Consider the following 26,838-nt stretch of genomic DNA (forward strand, 5'->3'; position numbering starts at 1 on the left):
GGCATTCTAAGCAAAACTTCCCCCAGCCCAGAGTGGGTAAAAGCCAGCCTAGGTGTACAGCTGGTATTTCCATGTACACCTGGACCCAACAGAGGCAGCCACAAACTCAGGATTGCTTGTAGCTCCAGAAAGTTGCTGAGGGCCAGACATGGGCAGTGTCTCCCATTGGTCAGTGCTGGGTTCCCACCAGAGAGGCCCAGGGCTGACACATCCAGGAGCCAGCTGAGGAAAGCATCAGTTCATAACCAAACAACCATTGCTAGAGTGCAATCCTAAGGAAAGGCTCCTCATACCTGGCTCAGCTTAGGTGAGTTAGACTCTCTGTGATCAGCACTGGCATAGCGGCTCATTGTGCACTGGATAGGGTGGAGCTTCATAGTCAGCTGGCCTGGGTGCTGGATATCCTGCCCTGTTGGGCTAGATTCCACAGAGAGAAGTAGAGAGGCTAGGAGCATGAATAATTGAAATATGGGTCCCTGTGAGTCTATTGTTGGATCTGGTCGAGGGGCTTAGCCATCTTTGGGGGGGGGCACAATCAGCCCAAGGAGAGGACTCTCTGTCTTCCTCCCTGAGACCAGGGCCTTACCAGCTGAAAGAAGTTCTGCAGAGGGGGCTGTGACCACACTTAGTATGAACCTGCTGTGCACCTTGTTGGGAAGAAATAAATTTGAGGAGCCAGCAGTGGCTGAGGGATTAGGCTCTGGAGTAGGGGCCACACTCTCTGTACTGAGCTCCTGACCAAGAAATCCCTGAAGTAGGGGGTCCCACTAACACTGTACTCACAACCTCAGCTGCTCTAACCTACGAAATGTGCAACCTTTGGAGGGGTTGGTTGGATGAGGCCAGTGTGATCCGACACTACAGTCTTACTACAGAAGACTCGGTGGGAAGACCAGGCAGCTGAAAGAGGAGGTAGAGCAGCTAAAAAGTGGAGACAAATCTTACAGACTTTGGGTCTTTTACAGAGCTGCTGTCATCCCTAAGCAGGAGGAAGCCGATCCTTATACAAAGGTTGGCCTCTCCCACACTACCTAAGCACAGAAAGCGCAGACACAGATGGCAAAAGTGCAGCAGCTACAGAATGGTAGCCCACAGCGGGTTACAAACAACAGGTAAAGCTAACCCAAGAAGATCTAGAGCCAACACAACTGGTAGTGGATGGCAGAAAGCACCAACCTTAGACTCAGCAAGCTAGATAAGCAGCATGCCCAAAGGTGGAGTCTAGCAGGCACCAGATACTGTGGAGAATGAATATGCCCAACAGGACAGACTTGCACAGTGTGTAATACACATAATCAAGGTTAACCCTTAGAGCCAGCTAGCCTGAGGGGATAACCATACCCACAAAAGGACCAACTGCATTTATTACACAAATACAATAAGAGGGAAAATAGTACCCTCAAGAAGCATCCCTAAGAAAAGGAAAACAGTTGGCCTGAAAGTCAGTACCACTAAGCCCATCTTCTTCATAAAGACACCACAAAAATTTCAAAGTCAGGCAGCACTATCTATTATACACAGAAAATGGGCAGATAAAGAAATGCAACCCAATTGAAACAACAAGAGAAATCCCCAGAAAAAGAAATAAATGAAATGGAAGTAACAAAATTACCAGATGCAGAGTTTAAAATAATGATTTTAGGATGCTCAAGGATCATATAGCAGCAATGGATGGACATAATGAGCACCTAAATAAAGAGAAAACATCAAAAAGGACACTGAAATCATAAAAAAGAACCAGTCAGAAATGACAAATACAGTATCAGAAATGAAGACTGCAACAGAAGGAATCAACAGCAGGCTGGATGAAGCAGAGAATCAAATCAATGATTTAGAAGAAAAGATAAACAAAAGCACAGAAGCTGAGCAGTGAATAGAAAAGAGGCTCAAAAAGACTGAGGAAATTCTAAGAGACCTGTGTGACAACATGAAGCCGTAAACATCATCCGCATCACAGAGTTTTCCTGAAGGAGAAAAGAACAAATAAGAGATAGAGAGCCTTTTTGAAGAAATAGCTGACAATTTACCTAAATTGATGAAGGCAAAAGTCACACAAGTTTAAGAAGCACAGAGTCCCATTGAAGAGGAACCCAAGGAGACCTACACCAAGACAAAACATAACTAAAGTGCCAAAGTTAAGAGACAAAGAAAGAATATTAAAAGATGCAAGAGAAAAGGGGTTAATTACCTATAGAGGAGCCCCCGTAAGGATGACATCCGATTTCTCAACAGAAACACCTGAGGACAGAAAGGGATTGACAAAATAATATTCAAAGTGATACAAAACAAGAACCTACAACCAACACTTTTTTATCCAGCAAGGCTACCATTTAAAACTGAAGAAAAAAATAAGCTTTCCACCCCCCCCCCCCACACACACATAAAGAAAACTCAAGGAATTATTACAACTAAACCAGTACTGCAAGAAATGTTAAGGGGCCTGCTGTAAAAAAGGAAAGAAAAAAAATCTAGAAAAAGAGGATTGTAGATTTAAAGAATAATATGGAAATAAATAAGTACATATCAATAATAACCTTAAATGTAAGTGGATTAAATGCTCCAATCAAAAGACATAGGGTAGCTGCATGGATAAGAACACAGGACCTGTACATATGCTGTCTATAGGAGACCCACCTCAAAACAAAAGATACACATAGATGAAAAGTGAAGGGAAGGAAAAAGTATTTCATGCAAGTAGGAAGGAAAAAAAGCTGGGGTAGCAATACTTATATCAGACAAAATAGACTTTAAAATAAAGGCTATATAGTAAGGGATAAAGAAGGTCACTACATAATGATAAAGAGAGCTATCCAACAGGAGGCTATAACCATTGTAAATATCTATACGCCAAATACAAGAGCACCTAAACGTATGAAGTGAATTTGGATAGATATAAAGGGCGAGATCAATAGCAATACTACAGTGTGTCCATAAAGGCATGGTGCACTTTTGATCGGTCACAGGAAAGCAACAAAAGATGATATAAATGTGAAATCGGCACCAAATAAAAAGGAAAACTCTCCCCGTTTCATACCTATTCAGTGCAGTTCGATGTGGGCTCACACACAGATTTTTTAGGGCTCCTTAGGTAGCTATCCCGTGTAGCCTCTACAGACTCGTCACTGACTGATGGCCTACCAGAATGGGGTTTCTCCACCAAACTGCTGGTTTTCTTCAACTGCTTATCCCACCGAGTAATGTTATTCCTATGTAGTGGTGCTTCGTTATAAACGCGCCGATATTCATGTTGCACTTTGGTCACGGATTCGAATTTAGTAAGCCACAGAACACACTGAACTTTCCTCTGTACCGTCCACATCTCAACTGGCATGGCCGTGGGCTGCTTCACTGTATACACGGTGTTACATCATCATCTCCGCATGTGCACATGTTGCCACATCATCCTACAGAAACTGGGAGGGTTTTCCTTTTATTTGGTGCAGATTTCACATTTCCATCATCTTTTGTTGCTTTCCTGTGACCGGTCAAAAGTGCACCATGACTTTACGGACACACTGTATATAATAGTAGGAGACTTTAATACTCCACTAACATCAATGGATAGATCCTCCAGACAGAAAATTAACAAAGAAATAGCAGCCTTAAATGACACACTAGAGCAGTGGTCGGCAAACTCATTAGTCAACAGAGCCAAATATCAACAGTACAATGACTTATATTTCTTTTGACAGCCAAATTATTTAAACTTAAACTATATAGGTAGGTACATTCCTTATTGAGGTAATGTCCGCTTGTGGTATTTTGTGGAAGAGCCACAGTCAAGGGGCCAAAGAACCTCATGTGCTCGCAAGCTGCAATTTGTCGACCAAGGCACTAGAGCAGGGGTCCCCAAACTACGGCCCGCGGGCCACATGTGGCCCCCTGAGGCCATTTATCCGGCCCCCGCTGCACTTCCGGAAGGGGCACCTCTTTCATTGGTGGTCAGTGAGAGGAGCATAGTTCCCATTGAAATACTGGTCAGTTTGTTGATTTAAATTTACTTGTTCTTTATTTTAAATATTATATTTGTTCCCCCCCCCCTTTTTTTTACTTTAAAATAAGATATGCGCAGTGTGCATAGGGATTTGTTCATAGTTTTTTTTATAGCCCGGCCTTCAATGGTCTGAGGGACAGTGAACTGGTCCCCTGTGTAAAAAGTTTGGGGACCCCTGCACTAGAGCAACTAAAGATAATAGATATCTTCAGAACTTTTCACCCCGAAGCTGCAGAATATACATTTCTTTCAGGTGCTCATGGTACATTCTCTAGGATAGACCATGTGTTAGGACAAAAAACAAGTCTCAATAAATTTAAAAAGACTAAAGTCATATCAAGCATCTTTTCTGATCACAATGGCATGAAATTAGAAATCAAGTACAATAGAAAAACTGAAAAATTCAAACACTTGAAGGCTAAATAGCATCTTATTAAATAGCAAATGGGTTAACAACGAGATCAAGGAAGAAATAAAAAATTTCCTTGAAACAAATAAAAATGAACATACAACAACTTAAAATTGATGGGACATAGCAAAAGCAGTCTTGAGAGTGAAGTTCATAGAATTATAGGTATACTTTAAGCAAGAAAAAGCTCAAATAAACAACTTAACCCTACATCTATAAGAACCAGAGAAAGAACAACAAATAAAACCCAGGAAAAGTAGAAGGAAGGAAATAATAAAGATCAGAGTGGAAATAAATAACATAGAGGCTAAAAAAACAATACAATAGAGCAATGAAACCAAGAGCTGGTTCTCTGAAAAGGTGAACAAGATTGACCTTTACGATGACTCATTAAGAAAAAGAACTCAAATAAATATAAGAAAGGAAAATGGAGAAGTAACAATTAACACAACAGAAACACAAAGGGTTGTAAGAAAATACTATGAAGGTCTATATGCCAAAAAATTGGACAATCTAGATGAAATGTATAGATTCCTAAAAACATACAATCTTCCAAAACTCAATCTGGAAGAATCAGAAAACCTAAATAGACCAATTACAACAAATGAAATTGAAACAGTTATCCAAAAACTCCGAACAAACAAAAGTACTGGACCAGATGGCTTTACAGGCCAATTTTACCAAATATTCAAAAAAAGAACTAACTCCTACACTTAAGGTATTTCAAAAAATTCATGAGGACGGAAGACTCCTAAGCTTTTTTTTTCTTCCTAATCTCCTTTTATGAGGCAAATATTATCCTCATTCCAAAACCAGGTAAGACACTACAAAGAAAGAACACTATAGACCAATATTCCTGATGAACATAGATGCTAAAATTTTCAACAAAATATTACCAAACCGAATCCAGCAATATATTAAAAAAGTCATACATCATGATCAAGTGGGATTTATTCCAGGGAGGCAAGGCTGGTACAATATTCACAAATCAATCAATGTGATTCATCACATAAACAAAAGGAAGGAGAAAAATCACATGATGATATCAATAAATGCAGAAAAAGAATTTAATAAAGTCTAGTACCCATTCATAATCAAAACTCTCAGCAAAGTGGAAATACAGAAAACATACTTCAATATAATAAAGGCCGTCTATGACAAACCAACACCCAACATCATACTCAATGGGCAAAAATTAAAAGCAATCCTCTTAAAATTAGGAACAAGGCAGGGGTGCCCCCTTTCACCACTCTTATTCAACATAGTTTCAGAAGTCCTAGCCACAGCAGTCAGACAAGAAGAAGAAATAAAAGGCATCCAAATTGGAAAAGAAGAGGTAAAACTATCGCCGTTTGCTGATGACATAATACTGTATATAGAAAACTTTAAAGTCTCAGTCAAAAAACTACTAGACCTGATAAATAAATTCAGCAACGTGGCAGGATATAAAATTAATATTCAGAAATCAGAGGTTGTTTTTTTTTGTGTGTGTGTGGCAGAGACAGAGTCAGAGAGAGGGACAGACAGACAGGAAGGGAGAGAGGTGAGAAATATCAATTCTTTGTTGCGGTTCCTTAGTTGTCCATTCATTGGTTTCTTATATGTGCCTTGACTGGGGGGCTACAGCAGACCGAGTGACCCCTTGCTTGAGCCAGTGACCCTGGGCTCAAGCTGGTGAGCCTTGCTCAAACTGGATGATCCCATGCTCAAGCTGGAGACCTCGGGGTCACGAACCCGGGTTCTCTGCACCCCAGTCTGACGCTCTATCCACTGAGCCACCACCTGGCATCGGTGGTATTTTTATACACCAACAATAAACAGTCTGGAAGAGAAATTAAGGAAACAATTCCCTTCAATATGGCAACAAAAATAAAGTACCTAGGAGTAAATTTAACCAAGGAGGTAAAAGACTTGTACTCGAAAAATTTTAAGACATTGACAAAAGAAATCAAGGAAGATACAAACAAGTGGAAGCATATACTGTGTTCATGAATAGGAAGAATAAACATCATTAAAATGTCTATACCAAAAGCAAGCTATAAATTCAATGTAATTCCTATTAAAATACCAATGGCATACTTCAAAGATATAAAATATTTCAAAAATTTACATGGAAGCATAAAAGAACACGAATAGCCTCACCAATCTTGAAAAGAAAGAATAAAGTGGGTGGTATCACACTTCCTGATATCAAGTTATACTACAGGGCCATTGTACTAAAGAACAGCTTGGTACTGATATAAGAACAAGCATACAGATCAATGGACAGAACAGAAAATCCAGAAATAAACCCATGCCTTTATGGTCAATTGATATTTGACAAAGAGGTTAGAGTACATACAGTGGAGTAAAGGCAGTCTCTTTAATAAATGGTGTTGGGAACATTGAACAGGTACATGCAAAAAAATGAAACTAGGCCAGCAACTTACACCATTCCCAAAAATAAACTCAAAGTGGACAAAAGACTTAAACATAAGTTGCGAAACCATAAACATCTTGGAAGAAAACAGAGGCAGTAAACGCTCCGATATCTCTCGTAGCAATATTTTTGTTGAATTATCTCCATGGATAAGTGAAATAAAGGAAAGGATGAACAAATGGAACTATATCAAACTAAAAAGCTTTTTGCACAGCAAAAGACACCATAAACAAAATAAAAAGACAACCTATACAATGGGAGAACATATTCACCAATATAAATGATAAGGGGTTAATAATCAAAATTTATAAAGAACTTTTAAAACTCAACACTAGGCAGGTAAACAATCCAATTAAAAAATGGGCAAAGGAACTTAATAGACACTTCTACAAAGAGGACATACAGATGGCCAACAGTCATATGAAAAAATGTTCAACATCACTAATCAGAGAAATGCCAATTAAAACCACAATGAGATACAACCTTACACCTGTCAGAATGGTGCTCATTAACAAATCAATACACAATAAATGCTGGCGAGGGTCTGGAGAAAAGAGAACCCTCCTGCATTGCTGGTAGGAATGTAGACTTGTGCAGGCACTGTGGGGAATAATATGAAGTTTTATCAAAAAATTAAAAATAAAACTGCCTTTTCACCCAGGTTTCCCACTTCTAGGAGTATATCCTAAAAATTCCAAATCACTGATTCAAAAGAAGAAATGCACCCCCATGTTTATGGCAGCATTGTTTACAATAGCCAAGATCTGGAAACAGCCCAAGTGTCCATCAGTGGAAGAGTGGATTAAAAAGCAGTGGTACATATATACAATGGAATACTATGTGGCCATGAAAAAAATAAGGAAATATTATCTTTTGCAATGGCATGAATGGACCTGGACATTATTTTGCTAGTTGAAATAAGTCAGGAAGAGAAAGACAAATATCATATGATCTCACTTATATGTAAAATCTAATGAACACAGTGAACTGAGGAATGGAACAGAGGCAGAGGCAGGGTCACAGAGAGCAGAGGGACAGCTATCTGAAGGAAGGGGGATTAGAGGATGTGATCAGAGAAGGTGAAGGAATTAGTGAAATTGTAACACATAGCTACAGATAACAGGACAGAAAATCCCAGAGGGAAGGGGGGAGGGTGTTAAGGGGAAGGGGACAAAAGAGGTGCAATGGGAGACAAGGGGGTGGGGGTGAGGGAGGTATATTGAGTTGGACACTTGAATCTATGTTAACACAATAAATTAAAATTAATGAAAAATAAGAAATTGGTGACCTCGGTTTTGAACCTGGGACCTCAGCCTCCCAGGTGGACAATCTATCTACTGTGCCACCACCAGTCAGGCAAAGTTTCTAACTAATGCTGTTAAATATTGATCATATTAAGTATAAATTTCTGGTTGATGTCTGCAGCAATTAAGAAAGTCTTGGAAAAGTGGAAACATTTCTATATCTTCTTACTACTGTATGTGACTTTCCAAAGAATAAGTTTTTTTTTTTAATGAATTGGTCTTTTTGTTAAGGTAAAAAATATCTGTGTTAAATCCCTAAAGAGACATATTTAGCTTGTTGAAGAGGCTAAATATCATCTATCTGTTATATATGCAAGCTTAGCCATCCATTCTTCATTCAACAAATAAAAAGCTCCACTAATGCCGTTTCGCTCTTGAAGAAACTGTTTCACTTCTCTCAGCTCGAAAAGGTGTGAAATACCCTTCCTCTTGAGACCTGCCTCAGTTCTGTATAGAGAAGGAGATGTTGGTGTTGTGAACCCATGCTCTCACACAGTGTTTGTGAACAGTCTGGAGTTCAAACCTCAATTACAAATATCATTAACAATCTTCACTGCATCACTTATCTCTATGTTCAATTCAGGGGAAACTGTCTTTTGTAACTAAATGCTGCTGTGAATCATACAGTACGTAGACAACATTTCCAGAATGTACAATGTCCTTCACTTTCGCATCTACCCTTCAGTGATGTCCAATCATGCTCACAGCACTGTCTATACATACTCTCACACAACCTTCCCAGTTTAAGCCCTCTGTTTGAAAGTACACAGTAAGAGCATTAAATATATTTTTTCTTTTTAAGAGAGGAACAGAAGGAATTGAGGGGAGGAGGAAAGAGATGAGAAGCATCAACTCACAGTTGTGTCACTTTAGTTGTTTACGGATTGCTTCTCATATGTGCCCAGATTGGGGGGGGGGGGTGCTCAGGCTGAGCCAGTGATCCCTGGCTCAAACCAGCAAACTTGGGTTCAAGCCAGGGACCTTTGGGCTTCAAGCCAGCGACCTTGGGACTGTGCTGATGATCCCGTCCGTGCTCACACCAATGACCCTGCACTCAAACTGGCAAGCACGCACTCAAGTCAATGAGCCCATGCTCTAGCAGGTGACTTCAAGGTTTTGAACTGGGGCCCTCAGTGTTCTGGGATGATGCTCAATCCACTGTGTCACCATTGGTCAGGCAAGAGAATTAAATATTTCTGGACTTGTGGTCTGGTCTGACCAGGTAGAACAGAACAGCTCTTTCCTAAAGTATTTATTGTCATTATTCCTCATGAAACAAAGGAGAATAGCATGGTTATTCACGTCAGTTGATTCATCAAGTTGAATGGCAAACATTTCAACTTCTTTATTCCCTCCATTTTACTCTTTGATATTTGTTGGTCTTATCAATAATTCTTCTCTGAGCAGTACTGTCTGAAAACGGTATAGTTCTTGTGCAGCTTGAGGACCCAAAATTTCCCAAGTGACAGCTAAGATGCAAGGCTTTATTAATTCTTCACTAATAGTGAATGTTTTGTTTTGTTTTCAATATTCAAAGGGCAGCTAAATAAGATGCTTGAAGCAGCAATTTTCTCTAGTCTTTTTCTTCATTTAAATTTTCTGACTTTTCATTTGGTTGTGAAATCTTAAAAAAAAATTAACTGGCTTCTCAATAAGATCACTAAGCTTTGAATGCAAATGACAAGTAGGTCTGGAAGGTTTCTTGCATCATCTTGACAGAATTTCAGAACACACTCCATCCAAGGGCCATGACCATAATTCACTACCAGGTGCTACAAAATGAAACTAAGTTATCACACTGCCTAACAAAGTTTCTTTTTCATTTTTGGGTCTCTGTTGCACCTTCAAAATATCAACACATTTATTTTTCACTGGTTCTTTTAAACATGAAGCACTAGATCTTGGTTTACTTTTGCTGTTATCACTACTTTTCTCTTGACTTTTTTTTTTTTTACTTTTGAACAAGTTAAAAATGTCTTTTCATTTTTGAGGGTTTAAAATTTATAGCACACTGACACTAAAACACTAATTTGTAAAATATATGGATACATTCTGAACAGGTGAGTACATGCACAACTATTTGTGTAAGTGTGAAAAAAATGTACTACTGAGAGAGGGATGGGGTCAGAAACAAACACACAACAGAGAAAGTTTTATCATACTGCGCACGATAGGGTATTACGGTGCAAGCTGGTTCTTGGTTTTCAAATCTACTGTGTAAATTTGTCCCAATGCTATTTGCATAAATGTGAAAAAAATAAAAGAACTACAGAGAGAAGAGGTGGCAATTAAAACCTGCACATAACCTAGCTGGCTGGAAATGGAAATATGCAACAAGTTTTATCTTACCGCGCATACCAGTGCAACACGGTATGAATTGGTGCTTGATTTCCACATGTACGATGCTCAAGTGTCTGAATGCTTTTTGTCTATTGAGCATGATTTGTAAACGCTCTGCATGGTGCAAAACGTTATCTGAACAAGCCTACAAGTTCCAAAGTTATCTAAGACAACCTCAATAGTATTTTCATTGATCATACAGGATGGTTAGTGGCAATCACCCTGAGCATAAGCAAATTTGACTAAGATCATTGGGTCTATAATCTTCATTCCACATCAGGGTGTTTAACTCTTTCATAGATCGGCATCAATCTATGAACCAGAAGTTGAAAACACTACTGTAGAACAAACACTCTACCATATTTACATGCAAATGTTTTACAAATATTTATGAATATTAATTTTTATGAATATTAAATGAAAGCTTAACTATTCATCAAATGTCAGTAACGTGAATATTCTTACTTTTGACCTCCTATTATCAAGGAGATGGATTTAGGATGAGTTTGAAAAGTAGCTAGGTTCGGGTCAAGATGGCAAAACAGGTAAACTCTAGCTCACCTCTTCCCATGACCACATCAAAATTATATACATAACTAAATTATACTGAGAACCACCTGAAGACTTGCTGCACATACATCATAAAACTAAGGAGATAAAGAACCCACATCCAGACTGGTGAGGGTGAACACATGAAACAGGCAGGCCCCACACTACGTGTGGCAATTAAGTAGCAGTGGAAGTCCCCTGAAGAGCAAGTGGACTCAGTCAGCTTCACATGAGGCTCCTCAGACTGGGGTACTACCATCTGGAAGAGGAGAATGCATAATGCCTGGCTTTAAGAGCCAGCAGAAATTGTGTTTGAAAAGGATAGGGGCTGCTGGAAACTGAGGCGAACCTCTTAAAAGTCCTGTACACTGACTCACTTGCTCTAGGCTCTGGGGCAGGGGAAGCAGCTTGAAACACACCAACATTTGGAGAAAGATTAAATTGACTATTTCAAGAAGAGGGCTGAGAGGGACAGGTCAGGGCAAGTGTCTCCAGGGAAAGATGTGCTGGCTGGGGCCACTGTTCCTTTGTCGAACTCCCCCTTCAACCAGCTGAATCTGTGCTCTTCTATCTAGCTAACACCATTCAGCCCACTCTAGTGCTTCCTTGAGGCCCTGACCCTCCCAACTCACTTCCCTCGCCCAAAACTCTTCAAGTGGCTCCTCCAGACAAGAACCCTGTCTTGGTTACTGCTGCAAACTTTCCCAAATCCTCAAAGATCCACAAACCCCAAACAAGCTGTTTGGCGCCCCAAACCCAGCACAACTGATGACCAGCTTCAACCTGCACTGCTAACTTCCATCAGACGGCCCCAAGCCTGGCGTAAGCAGTAGCCAGTGTTGGCCCAGAACGTAGCTTCAACTAAGCAGCCACAAACCTAGCAAAGGTGGTGGCCTCAACATGCGTTATGTGCCCACCAAAGACTGCCACTATTGGAACAAGTAGCATCCAGCATCAGCAGACAGCGTAGCCTCTCCCAAGCATCTCCAAACCAAGCACCAGTGGCAGCCAACTGCAGGTCACTTTGCAGTTTCTACCTGAAGGCCCCAAATACTATATGGAAGGCGGCTGCCCTTGGCCTGCACCAGAGTCCTTTCCAGGAGGCCCCATACCCAACATACCCAGTGACAAGTTTCAGACCACACCACACCATAATATCACCCAGCAGCTCCACAAACAAAAAACCCAAAGGCCAGGCTCAGCAGGCAACAGTCAGGAAACAGCAGCATGACAGTTAGTCACAGCCACCCTAACAGCCAGTCAGCCTCAGGGTCAACCCCACCCACTGACATGTCAGCAGCAATTGAGCCACAACTACAACAGATAGGTACATACAACCCACACAGGGGATAGTCCTGGAGCACCAGGCACATGTGATCAGGCAGACTGTGCCACTGGGCACAAAAGGATACCTTCTTTATAAAAAGGTCACACTGTAAAGACCAGGAGATGTAGAAAGATCGTCCTGATAAATAGACATAAACATACAAAGACAGCCAAAATGAGGAGAAAAATGAACTTTTCCAAATGAAAGAACAGGACAAAAGTCCAGAAAAGGAAATAAATACAACAGAAACAACCAATCCACCAGATAGTGTCCAAAACAATGATTATAAGGATGCTCAATAAAGTTAGGGGAAGAGTAGATGATCTCACTGAGAACTTATACAAAAGAGACTGAAACCATAAAAAGAACTAGTCAGAAATGAAGAATATAATAACTGAAATGAAGAATGTATAATAAGAAATCAACAGCAGATTAAATGAATCAGGACAGAATCAATGATACGGAAGACAAGGTAGAAAAAACATCCAATTACAACATCAAAAAGAAAAGAAATTTTTTAAAATGGGAATAGGGACCTATGGGACAACATCAAGTGCAACAATATTCACTTCACAGGGGTATCAGAAGGAGAAGAGAGAGAGCAAAATTCGAAACCTATTTGAAGAAATAACAACTGAAAAATTCCCCAACTTGGTGAAGGAAATAAATATACTAGTCCAGGAAGTACAGAGAGTCCAGAACAAGATGAACCAAAAGAGGCCCACACCAAGACACAACATAATTAAAATGTCAAAGGTTACACACTAAGAGTAAATCTTAAAAGCAGTAAGAGAAAAACAGTTTCCTACAAGGAAGCTCCTTGTAGGAAATCAGATTGTCAGCTGATTTCTCAACGGAAACTTTGCAGGTCAGAAGGGATTGGCACAAAATATACAAAGTGATGAAAAGTGAAGGACCTCCAAACAAGATTAATCAACCCAGCAAAGCTATCATTTAGAATTGAAGGACAAATAAAGAACTTTCCATACAAAAAAAGCTAAAGGAGTTCATCACCAGCCAGTATTACAAAAATGTTAAAGGGATTTCTCTAAGAAGAGAAGATCAAAGATGTGAATAATAAAGTGGCAGTAACTACTTAACTATCAACAATTACTCTAAATGTAAATGAATTAAATGCTCTAATCAAAAAACACAGTGTGGCTGAATGTATTAAGAAAACAAGACTCAATATATGCTCCTCACAAGAGACCCACTTCAGATTGAAAGACACAAGTAGACTAAAGTAAAGGAATGGAAAAAGATATTTCATGCAAATGAAAGAAAAAAAAAAAGCTAGAGTAGCAATATTTATAATTAGATAAAACAGGATTTAAAACAAAATACATTAACAAGAGACAAAGGGCATTTCATCATGATAAAGGGATCAATCCAAAAAGAGTAGAGAACTTTACATTTCTAGTGGACCAACAGTTGAAAATCACTGCAGACCATATGGATTTCGTTGTTACTTTTACAGCATTTCACCCAAAAGCAGAATATATATTCAAGTATATATGGAATGTTTTCCAGAATAGACCACATGTCAGACCACAAAACAAGTCTCAAGGAATTTAAGAAGACTAAAATCATATCAAGTATACTTTACCACAATGGTATAAAATTAGAAACCAATTACAAGAAGAAAACTAAAATATACACAAACACGTAGAAGCTACTAAACAATGAATGGCTTACCAATGAGACCAAGAAAGATATCAAAAGGTACATTGAGACAAGTAAAAATAAACACACAACCCAAAATCTATTCTATGGGACAGCTAAAACAGTTGTAGAGGGGAAATTATGGCAATACAGGCCTACCCCATGAAGCAAGAAAAACCTCAAATAAACAATCTAACCTTATACCTAAAGGATCGAGAAAAAGAAATAAAGCCTAAACTGAGTAGAAGGAAGGAAACAGTAAGATCAGAGCAGAAAAAAAAAAAAAAAGTCTAAAATTTTTAAAAGATCAATGAAAGCAAGAGTTGGTTCTCTGAAAACAAACAAACCTGATAAATCTTTAGCCAGACTCATCATGAAATAACTGAGAAGATTGAAATAATTAAAATCAGAAATAAAAGAGAACTGACAGCTGACACCACAGAAATACAAGGGATTGTAAGAAAATACTACAAACATTCATATGCCAACAAACTGGACAAACTAGAAGAAATATAAAATTCCTAGAAACATACAACCCTCCAAAACTGAATCAGGAAGAAATGAAAAATCTGAACAGACCAATAACTACTAATGAAAACAAATCAATAATCAAAAACCTCCCAACAAACAAAAGCCCTGGGCCAGATGGTTTTACCAAATATTCAACAAAGAATTAACACTTATCTTTCTCAACTTATTCCTGAAGAAAAAAACTGAAGAGGAGAAAAGGCTGCCAAAATCATTTTTACAAGGCCAGCATTAACCTGATTAAAAAAAAAAATTCACACATAGAAAACCAGACCAAAAACACTATAAAAAAGAGTTGAAATAATTATAGGTCAATATCCCTGATGAACATAGAGAAAAATCCTCAACAATATATTAGTAAATTATTGAATTCAATAAACTAGTGAATTCAGCAATACATTAAAAAGATCATACACTACAATCAAGTAAGATTTATTCCCAGTAAATAAGACTGGTTCAATATCAACAAATCAATTAACATGATAGGCATACCACATAAATAAAATGAATAATAAAAATCATAATAAAAATCCATTATCAGTGGATTCAGAAAAAGCATGTGACAGAATCCAACATCTATTCACAGTAAAAACTCTGGATAGAGGGAACAGACCCCAACATAATAGAAGCCATATATGACAAACCCACAACTATCATCATATTCAACAGGGAAAGTTGCAAGTTTTTTCTTTAAAATCAGGAAAAAGACAAGAATCTTCACCTTCACCACTTTTATTCAACATAGTATTAAAAGTCCTAGCCTCAGCAATCAGATAAGAAAAGAAGAAAATGGCACACAAATTGGAAAGAAGTAAAATTGTTATATTAGCAGATGGTATGATACTATTGATATACAGAGAGAATCCTACAAAAGCCATCAAAAACTATTAACTGATAAATAAATTCAGAAAAGTATCAGGACACATTAATATTCAGAAATTGGTTGTGTTTTTATACACCAACAATGAACTGTCCAAAAGAAATTTAGGAAACAATCCCATTTACAATGATAACAACAACAACAATAAAATAGAGTACCTAGGAATAAATTTAACCAAGGAGGTAAAAGACCTATATTCAGAAAACTAGAAGACATTGAAAAAGAAATAGAAGACACAAACAAATGGAAGGAATATACCGTGCTCATGACTAGGAAGAGTTAACAGTGTTAAAATACCCATACTATCCAAAGTGATCTATAGATTTTACGCAATCCTTATCAAAATACCGATAACATTTTTCACAGAACTGGAACAAATAATCCCAAAATTTACATGGATTCATAAAAGCCCTGTATAGCCAAAGCAATATCAAGAAAAGAGAACAAAGCTGAAAGTATCATGCTACCTGTTATAATATATAGTACAAGGCCACAGTAATCTAAACAACATGATCTTGGCATAAAAACACATAGATCAATGCAAAAGAACAGAGCCCAGAAATAAACCTATGCCTCTGTGGTCAACTAACATATGAGAAAAGAGGCAAGAATATACAACAGAGTACAGAGAGTATATTCAATAAATGGTGTTGAGAAAAGTGGACACATACAAGCAAAAAACTGAAACTAGACCACTTTCTTAAACCTATAAACAAAAATAAACTCAAAATGGATTAAAGACTTAAATATACCTGAAACCACAAATTTCTTAGATGAAAACGTAGGCAGTAAACTCTTTGACATTGGTATTAGCAATATATTTATAAAATTGAATGTCTCCCCAAGCAAGGGAAACAAAATAAAAAAGAAATGGGACTGGATTAAACTAGAGTTTTCACACAGTGCAGGAAACAACCATCAACCGAACGAAAAGACAACTTACCCAATGGGAGGTATTCACCAATGATATATCCAATAAGGGCTTTAATACAAAATCCATAAAAAGCTCACTCAACACCAAAAAACAAACTATCCAATTAAAAATGGGCAGAGGACCCGAACAGACATTTCTCCAAAGAGGACATACACATGGGCAACACATGTAAGAAAAAATACTTAATGACACTAATCATCAGAGAAATAAAATCAAAAGAAAACATCACCTTACACCTGTCAGAATGTCTATCATCAGTAAAAAAATTAAACAATTGTTGGTAAGGATGCATACAAAAGAGAACTCTCATGCCCCGTTGGTAGGACTCTATTGGTGAAGCCACTGTGGAAAACATTATGCAGGTGGTTCTCAAAAAATTGTAAATGGCCTGACCAGGCAGTGGCGCAGTGGATAGAGCGTCGGACTAGGATGCAGAGGACCCAGGTTCAAGACCCCGAGGTTGCCAGCTTGAGTGTGGGCTTATCTGGCTTGAGCAAAAGCTCACCAGTTTAGACCAAGGTCGCTGGCTTGAGCAAGGGGTTACTTGGTCTCCTGAAGGCCCACGGTCAAGGCACATATGAGAAAGCAATCAATGAACAACTAAGGTGTTGCAATGTGCAATGAAAAACTAATAATTGATGCTTCTCATCTCTCCGTTCCTGTCTGTCTGTCCCTGTCTATCTTTCTCTCTGTCTCTGTTAAAAAAAAAAAAAAAAAAAGTAAATGGAACCACCATATGTCCCAGCAATTCTGTTTCTGGGTATTTATCTGAATAATTCCAAACCACTAATTTGAATAGACATATATATATATGTAGCCCTATGTTCATTGCAGCATTACTTACAACAGCCAAGATATGGAAGCAACCTAGGTGTCCACGGACAAATGGATAAAGAAGAGTGGTATATATATACAACGGAATATTTCTCAACCATAAAAGAATAAAATCTTGCCATGAGACAATGTGAGGGTATTATGCTAAGTGAAGTAAATAATATAGAGAAAGACAAATATCATACAATTTTATTTACATGTGAAATCTAAAAAACAAAATAGAGACATAACTCATATATATATATATATATATACAGAGAAAAAATTGATGGTCTCTAGCTTGGATGGAGGTTTGTGGAAAGGATGAAAATGTAAAAGGGATTAAGAAGTACAAATTGCCAGTTATAAATAAGAAGTACAAATTGCCAGTAATAAAAATAGTCACGGGGAGGTAAAATACAGCACAGGGAACATAGTCAATAATTTTTTAACAACTATGTATATGTCAGATGGGTACAAGACTTATCAGGGTGGTCACTCTGTAAGTTATTTAAATGTCTAATCACTATGGTGTAAATGTGAAACAATTATAATATTGTATGTCAACTATAATTAAAAAATAAATTATAAATTTTTTTTAAAAGATGGCAATGATTAAAAAAAATAAAAAAGAAATGTTAACTAAGATGCTAGAGATGCTAGAGCAAGTACTTTGTGGAAAAATGTCTTATAAGCCTTAAAAGGAAACTGCTATTCTTACCACTTGACAAAAATAAATTGTTTGTATACTTTGTCTTAAAAAACAAAAAAGCAAAGAGTAGCCCCGGCTGGTTTGCTTAATGGGTAGAGCGCTGACCCAGCATGCAGATGTGCTGGGTTCAATCCTCAGTCAGGGCACACATGAGAAGTGACCAGGTACTTCTCTTCCTTCTCTCTCTTACTTTTTCTCTTGCAGCCAGTGGCTCAACTGGTTCGAGTGTCGACCCCAGGCACTGAGGATCGCCTGGTTGGTCCGAGCGTTGGCCTAAGGCATTGACGATAGCTCGGTTGATTCAATTCGAGCACTGGCCCCAGATGGGGACTGCTGGGTGAATCTCAGTTGGGGTGCATATAGGAGTCTGTCTCACTATCTCCACTACTCTCACTTAAAAAAAAAAAGGAAGGGTAGCTATTAAAATGAATAGTATGGACAACAGAATTGAACAGATAAATCAGTAATTTCATGTAAAATACTATTTTAATTTTCCGTGTTCAAATTGTTATAGTCACTGACAAGTAGGACAAGTGATGGATTTAAGAATTTTATGTGTATGAAAAAAATGCTACAGAAAGAGACACGGGATAGTAAAAATCCGCAAGATATTTTTCAAGACACTAGGTTTAAGCAGGTTGGGTAATCTCTTGGAGAATTTGTTTTCTCATCTGTAAAATGGGGATACTACTACCTACCATGCATGACTGTTATAAGGATCAGGTAAGAAAGAGTAACCACGAAACCCTGCTTCTATTGGAAAGAAGAATTGAGGATAAATGCTTAAATTAGATTGTCAACTCTTAAATCATTTAGACTTGATAACATTCCTCTAGGGAAAGAATCTGGGTTGATAAAGTCTGATATAAATACATGCACACAAGTCTGTTCATCTGTCTAGTCATTATATTTTCGTAAATACAGCCTCTACCTGTTTGTGTTTAATGGTAAATGTAGGACCATGCCATACACAAAATAAAGAATGTTTTCTCTGAAGTTATGAAATGACACCTTATATATGTTAACCCTCAAGTTTCTTCGATTAGGTACTATATCCACCAGTTCTATTAATTCAAATTGAAAACTGCCATTAAAACACAAAATAAAAAAGCCAAAGTTAGATTCCTAAAAATATGCACTGTTCCTAGTTTTGTTTTGTTTTTTTTTTAAAGCATAAGGTTTTTATGAACCTTGAGTTCTTGACTTGTTGTGTCAAGTTGTATATAAATGTTGGTTCTGAATTAAAAAAAAAAAGATTAATAGCTTTCAAGGATTCAAGGAATTTATATAAAACAGTACCAAAACTAAGCTAGAGAAAGACTCTCTGAAAACCAAACTTTGGTATCCATTATAAAATTAGCACTTACCTCATCATACATGAACTGCAGAGTCAGCGCGGACTTGCCGACACCACCGCTACCTACCATGATGACTTTGTGCAAGGCCAAAGAATTCTGACCCTTGGGCTTATTTGTGGTCATCTTGTAGCAGAGTTTTCACCAACGGAGTAAGAAGAATCTAAAAAGAATGACAGAGTAAGTAATGCTCAGTACATTCTTCTTCAGAATTCCAGTAAAGGAAAGAGATATGATATCCTTATACTTCAAGATAAAAGTTTCGATCCTGCGGTGATTTTCAAGATGGCAGATGCTCACTTAAGGGAACACTTACCAGAGAACACCATGGTAATAAAACAAGTATGTAACTCAAGGGCATTTCTCTTACAATAATTTTCAGTAATGAGCTGTGACCAAAAGTGAAAATTTCCCAGGATAATAGAGTTGTATAATCATAGATTTTGAAAACTGGATAAATGATCACTTTATTTTCATAGTAACCGCTACTGGCAAGATTTAGAGATGTTTCTTCTAATTCCATTAAGAAACTGAACAACAAAAAAGACTGCCAATTGAAAGGCTTCCTCACTTCCAGTTTAGAAAAGAAGAAACCTCATCTCAGCAACTTGGTGGTAGAATTATCAATAGAATCCAACACAGTCTACCCCAACTCCCAAGTATCCTAACACTGAAACGTTTTTGTACATTAGGGTGGATGGCCAATAAACAATGGTCAAAGTGCTGGATCGTATGTGCCCTCCCCTTTCTGGGAACACGCATCACTTGTTTACTACATGTATGTGCTCACTGTGGAAAGGTCAGGTTCCTCTAGAAGCTATAGTGGTGAGGTACACTAATGGCATCCCGTTATTTTGGCCATAGTACGAGGCCTTAGAAAAGGAGGTCATGAGGTCACAATGAACAGCGAGTCTGTGTGAAGGCCCAAGCAAGGAGATATTCCTTGTTATTAGAAGATGCAGGGGACTGTGCCCTTCCTTCTCAGCAGGTCTTTGACTGTTTTTGGCCACAGATACAACTTTCCCAAATTGCAGCTCATAGAACCGCACCCTACCCGCCTACCTCCATATCTTGTGGCAATCTCTCCCGGTTTGGCTACAGCAGACACACACTGGTTCCCTTCAGTTCTTCATATGCTCTTCTCCACCTCTTGGCCTTGCCATACAATTTCTTCCATCGGGCATATTCTTATTCTAGCTGGCTAACTCTTCTCAGTTTTGGAGTCTGAACCTTATCTAATACTGTCAGTCTAAACTAGGCTCTCCCCTGCCCTTTGCTCTCTCCTTATAGCATCTACTACTTTTCCATCATCAAGTTGAAATTGCTTGAGTGTACTAGTTGTTTAATATGGGTCTTCTTCCCCAATATACCAGAAGTAACCAGAGTGCTGGGGCCATGTCTGTGTGGTGTAGTTTACACTTAATGTAACATGGCTTGGAAAATCAGCCACTGAGTTCATATATGCTGAATGAACAAATAAACAAATGTCTGAAGTCTGACTTAACTTTAAGGAGTATAAAGTAGCTATTGCTACAACAGATTCAATCACAAGTCTGGGCAAGGACAGTCCGCCTGGGGTCTGTGCTTCACACACTCTCTGCACAGGGCACTCAAGACCTGAGCACTGCTGCAGGCTGTACCCAGAAATAATGTCCATATGCTCATTTGCACAATACAGAAAAGTATTAAGAAATAGACCCCCATAGTCTTGCTATGCATTAAACAACATGAACATGTTAACATCTTTTGAAACTGCTTTTAATTCACATGAAGCATAACTGAGATCAAACTACATATGCAATTTTTTTATCCTGTTCTTATTATTACATCATTTTAGCAGAAGCCGCTTGAACTGCGAAACATATGGTAAAGAATCCACACTTGGAGGCTAGATGTTCAATTCAACTCAAAAAACAGGTTGTGGGCCCTGGCTGGTTGGCTCAGTGGTAGAGCGTCGGCCTGGCGTGCAGAAGTCCCGGGTTCAATTCCCGGCCAAGGCACACAGGAGAAGCACCCATCTGCTTCTCCATCCCTCCCCCTCTCCTTCCTCTCTGTCTCTCTCTTCCCCTCCCGCAGCCGAGGCTCCACTGGAGCAAAGATGGCCCGGGCGCTGGGGATGGCTCCTCGGCCTCTGCCCCAGGTGCTAGAGTGGCTCTGGTCGCAACAGAGCGACACCCCGGAGGGGCAGAGCATAGCCCCCTGGTGGGCGTGCCGGGTGGATCCCGGTCCGGCACATGCGGGAGTCTGTCTGACTGTCTCTCCCCGTTTCCGGCTTCAGAAAAATACAGAAAAAACAAAAACAAAAACGGGGTGTGTCTCCCTTTTTCCTGGATACCAAGGACATGATCATTAGATTCTGAATGACTGTCACTGCTCAGAAACAGTGAAAATATATACCTCCGATAATTAAGTCTGAAAGATACCAAGCCTAAGCAAGTTTATGCAGCATGTTGCTGGTGTGCCTATCAGGAAATGGCTTCTTTCTGACTATTATAATCCTTGCTTGGCAGCTATAATCATTTCACAGCTATGTAACTACTGTTCTATTTTTAAAACAGTTCTACATGAGCTCAGGGTGTTAACATATCAATTACCATATTTTTCACTCCATAAGATGCACCTGACCATAAGACACACCTAGAGTTTTAAGGAGGAAAATAAGAAAAAAAAATATTCTGAACCAAATGGTGTGTTAAAATATTTTTTAAAATACCATATTTTTTGCTCCATAAGATGCATGGGCATTTTCCCCTCCACTTTTTTGGGGGGGAAAGTGCGTCTTATGGAGCGAAAAATACGGTAATACTCTAATGTTGTGTGTGCACATTTTTAAGGCAAAACATTCAGCAGTTAAACCAACGGGGTTAAAACACATTTCCTTTCAGGATAATTTAAGGTATGGTCTGTGACTTAGAAAAGGGAAAAGGTCTTAAAGACATTTTTCCAAAGTGCAATTTTTCCTTAATAATCATGAGCTACATATCTCATATTTTCAAGAGGCTATTCGGGAAAAGAAGCTCCCTCCAAAAATATACTCCTTTTCCCATTTCAAAGCACTGGCATTCCACAACATAGCTCCCAGCCCTAGTCTAGATGCTGTTCTGATGGTAAAAAAGCCAAAGCCCCTACCTACCTGGAACTTCACGCAAACACATACATAAATAAGAAAATTCAATTTTTCAAGACAAGTGCAATAAAGTAAGGGGAGGGGCTACTTTAACTGGAAAGATCAAGGACGATGCCTTTGAAGAGCAAGGAGGATGCTGAGGCCACCTCACTCATGTCACTGCTCTTCATTCACCAAGATCACACCAGCAGCCCAGAAAGTATCTTGTCTAATGACCTCCTGCTTTTTCTTCTGTTAAATGACTTAATAGTATACTGATGTACAGTCGATTTTCTGCTAGAAACCTGGTATACTCTGAGTTTAGCTGGAATACAGCCAACATCCTGTTGGGAAGGAGGAGGCTGTCCTGGAGCGAGTACTGGAGGGCAGGACAGCCCAGGACGGGGCTTCACATCTGGGAATAGGAAGGGCTGAAGGGAACCCATGGTGGTCACTGAGCACTGCCTGTTCATAACCATTACAGTTCTCTCATTTCCAAATATTTCACCTGTTTTATAGCCATTTTGTTGGCATTTCTGTAAAACATCTGTAATTAAATGGTATCAACAATTTAAAAAAAGAGAGAGAGCACTAAGATCTGAATTTTATGGACTCATATAGCTCTGAGAGAAGAGTATTCCAGGCACAGGGAGTAACAAATGCAAAGAACTAAGATGGCAGAGGGTGTAGCACTTTCTAGGGACCAGAAGACCAGAATAGACGGAGCCTGAGAGGTAGGAGAGGCTAAATCACAGAAAGCCTTGAAGGCTATATAAAAATGTAGTTTTACTACAGCTGCAATGAGAAGCCTCTGGAGAGTTTTTAAGCAGGACAGTGACATAATTTCATTTACATTTTAAAAAGATTACTCTGGCTGGTATGTGAATGGATGCTTGAAGTGCAAGAACTGAAAGCACAGAAGCCTATAAGTCTATGCAAGAGAGGACAGAGGCGTGGGCAGCAGCCGCAGCAGAAGTGACACTAATACGAGTTCTCCCACTGTAACTAGTACAGTACTGGTATAAGTACCAATACTATCCATATGGGCATGGAAACAACTAACCTTTGCTGAGTCTTCACTAAGCACTGTCCTGAGCACCTTATGTATATTAACTTAGTTGGGCACCACATTTCATTTATGAACAGTGAGAAATTTGGGTCAAAGATGACTTACTCAAGGCTTAGCCAGGATTCAAATACAGGAAGTCTGGCTCTCCAAATCACTACGCCGTTTGGGACACTTTTGGAGACACAGTGGGCAGAATTTGATTGACTAGAATGGGGAAAAACAAGAGTAACTTCTAAAAATACCTGAATGTGCGGTGGTACCACTTCCTAAGATGGAGAAAGATGAGGAAGGAACCAGTCTGGGAAAGACATCTTGAGTTTACTTGTGTATCAGAGTTGCTGAATAGGAAAATGGATGCTCAGGGGTGAGGATACAGGAATCTGAATGTCAGCATACAGACTATTTAAAATCACAAAACTGAATGAGCTCCCTAGGATAAGATCAAGATGGATGAGAGAAGGCAGCCGAGGACAGATTCCAGAGGTTCAGGAGGAGGAGTGGCCACTTAGAGGAACTCCCGTGATTACACAGTCATATACCTTGATTCTGATGCATTTTTCAATATGTAATAATGAAATATTTGAGGACAATTAAGGAAGTTTGGCTTAAATGATAACAAGTGGGTTTGTAGGTAGTTGAACAACGGTACCAAGAAATATTAACAGTCCATGTAAAGACTGGCATGACACAGACTGGTAGAAAATGTTTAGAATTTAAAACTAAAATAACTGAAGAAAACAGAAACCAATTTTGGCTAACCGGCAGAATCTTTTTTCTTATTTTTTTTTTTTTTAACAGAGACAGAGAGAGAGTCAGAGTGAGGGATAGACAGGGACAGACAGACAGGAACGGAGAGATGAGAAGCATCAATCATTAGTTCTTCGTTGCGCATTGCGACACCTTAGTTGTTCATTGATTGCTTTCTCATATGTGCCTTGACCGCAGGCCTTCAGCAGACCAAGTGACCCCTTGCTTGAGCCAGTGACCTTGGGTCCAAGCTGGTGAATTTTTGCTCAAACCAGATGAGCTCATGCTCAAGCTGGCGAGCTCGGGGTCTCGAACCTGGGTCTTCCGTATCCCAGTCTGACGCTCTATCCACTGCGCCACCGCCTGGTCAGGCAGAATCTTTCTTATTACTGTACTTATCTGTGTACTGGTAGTTGAAAATGGTATAGACCAAGCTGATTAAATTTAAATTTCTTCTCACTCTATAAATACACATTATAGCTATTTCTAAGATGATAAATTCAATGCATATTTAATATAATTTTAAATCAATGATGAAAAAAGTTCTTGAGCCACACAATTTGATCAAAACATTTCCAATGAGAAGATTTTTGGTGATGTGAACATGTACATAAAAGGAAAGAAAGCTATTTAAACAGAATCTCTTCTGTGAAAAATTTCCAGCCTTCTAACTGCTTTCCAGGCCTGAGTGGCTCATTCCTAGGTGGTTCCAAAGCATTCTGGAAAAACGTCTATCAGTGTTTCTCACCACGCTAATTATTGGGAGCTTTTCAACAGCAAAGAACATTTTTCAGTTCTATAATCCCAGCATGTAGTACAGTATCTAGCAAATAAATAGTATAGACATACACATTCTAAAAAAAAAATAAAGTCTAGAAAAAAGGTAATCAGTATGGGTAAAATTCTGAGACATTCCCCCAGGAAGAACAGGAATCTCAGTTTAGAACTGTTGGTGGAGGAGATGGGCAGGGAAAGTAGAGCCAGCAAAAGAGACAGACTGCACTCATATCTGATAATGCTATGTTGTGTTACCTGGAATTACAATGTACTATGTATGCATTATGGACAAATTGAACACTGGTCTCAGAAGCTAAGTTTGCTTTTATGAGACTAATATTAAAAAAAAAAAAAGCTCTGAAAAAATAAAACAAAATTGTTGGAGAGAATTCTGTTAAAATTAAGCTAATACTTCATGCAACTTTCTTACTAAATTAATACAATCATGTCAGTGTTATATAAAATTTGACTAGAAATTCAATCTTCTGATAATATGGTCATTTACTAAAATCACTATAGTAAGTGGCAAATCTCTGTAAAACTTTTTTAATTCTTACCTTATAGATGCATGTTGAGGCTTAAGAGTTTTAGGGACATTGGATGTGCTATGTTCTTATATCCAACCTAGCAGGTTTATGTAAGATATGTTTATAGTGACTAAACTTTATTTGCAAATCAACTGAGAACAAGAGTATCCCAGTCCCCTTTGAGAGCCCAATAAAGTCTATGGATCCTCAACACTGAAGCACCCCTGTCTACGGCCATACCACCCTGAACGCGCCCGATCTTGTCTGAAGCACCCCTACCACAGTCCTAGTTAAAAAATGAATATAAATGTTACAAAGCTTATACTTAGTTATTACTTTTATTGAACTTGATGAGAATTATTAGTAAGAAATGATATTTGGGGTTTTTTTTTTATAAAGATTATCATAGGCTGGCCAGATAGGCCAGTTGGTTAGAGCATCATCTGGATATGCCAAAGTTGCAGGTTTGATTCCCCATCAGGGCACATACAAGAATGAACCAATGAATGCATAAATGCATGGAACAACAAATCCATGTTTTTTTCTCTTTGTCTCCTTAAAAATCAATAAATAAGTTAAAAAAGAAAAGGCAATCATAATCATAGTTCACATAGAGAATTAATGGCAAAAATATTTCTTTTAACATTACTCATAACAAAAAAGGATTAAATTATGAATAGCCATACAATGGATTATAAAACAATTAAAATGCATCATATACTGAATGACACTGAAAAATGTTTACAAAATATTTGAAAGCAGCTTACAAACAGTAGTTATGTATGAACTTCTTAAATAGATATGCCTTAGTACAAACAAGAAAAATATTAGATTGAAAAATAAAATTTTAGTAACAGTGAGTAATCTAAAGAATAATATAAAATTGTTTAATTTCTAGGGCTTTTTACTTATATGTATTCCCAGTTTTCTACCATGAATATCAATTTTGTGACCGGGGCGGGGGGGAAGCTTAGTAAAATAAAAATTACTTAGAACAGTGCTTGTGGTTGGGCTTTAATAAAATCAGACTGTCACAATTAAATGCCTGATATGGGGCAATTATGAAAACTCTGGCCACATGGCAAAGCTGAAAACACAAGGTAATGCACAGAATTTTGTAGCCAGCCTCAAAGATCGTTCCTAACAATCCTTACCCTCTGGTATTCACACCCTCAGGTGGTCTCTTCCTATATTGTACTAGCCTTAATCTGTGTGATCAATGTAATATAACAGAAGTGGAGGCATGTCACTTACAGAACTAGGCTATAAAAGACCAAGGCTCTGTCCTGGGCATTCTCTCTCTCATTACTCTCTATAGGAGAAACAACATTGTGAGGAGTCAGTCCCATGAGAAGACCCTATGGCAAGGCATTGAAGGCTCCTACC

General features: G+C 38.5%; 1 protein-coding gene across 2 annotated transcripts in view; it reads right to left on the reverse strand.

Annotated features, from left to right (window-relative positions):
- RALA (RAS like proto-oncogene A) overlaps nt 1-26,838 on the reverse strand; it is an 80,737-nt gene that overhangs the window by 22,042 nt on the left and 31,857 nt on the right. For both annotated transcript variants that reach the window (XM_066272115.1, XM_066272114.1), the window contains one exon: nt 19,239-19,389. In XM_066272115.1, the coding sequence (XP_066128212.1) occupies nt 19,239-19,352 (114 nt within the window). In that variant the 5' untranslated portion in view covers nt 19,353-19,389. The remainder of the gene's footprint in view (nt 1-19,238; nt 19,390-26,838) is intronic.

Source organism: Saccopteryx bilineata, chromosome 4 (genome assembly GCF_036850765.1).
Source record: "Saccopteryx bilineata isolate mSacBil1 chromosome 4, mSacBil1_pri_phased_curated, whole genome shotgun sequence".
Taxonomy (NCBI): Eukaryota; Metazoa; Chordata; class Mammalia; order Chiroptera; family Emballonuridae; genus Saccopteryx; species Saccopteryx bilineata.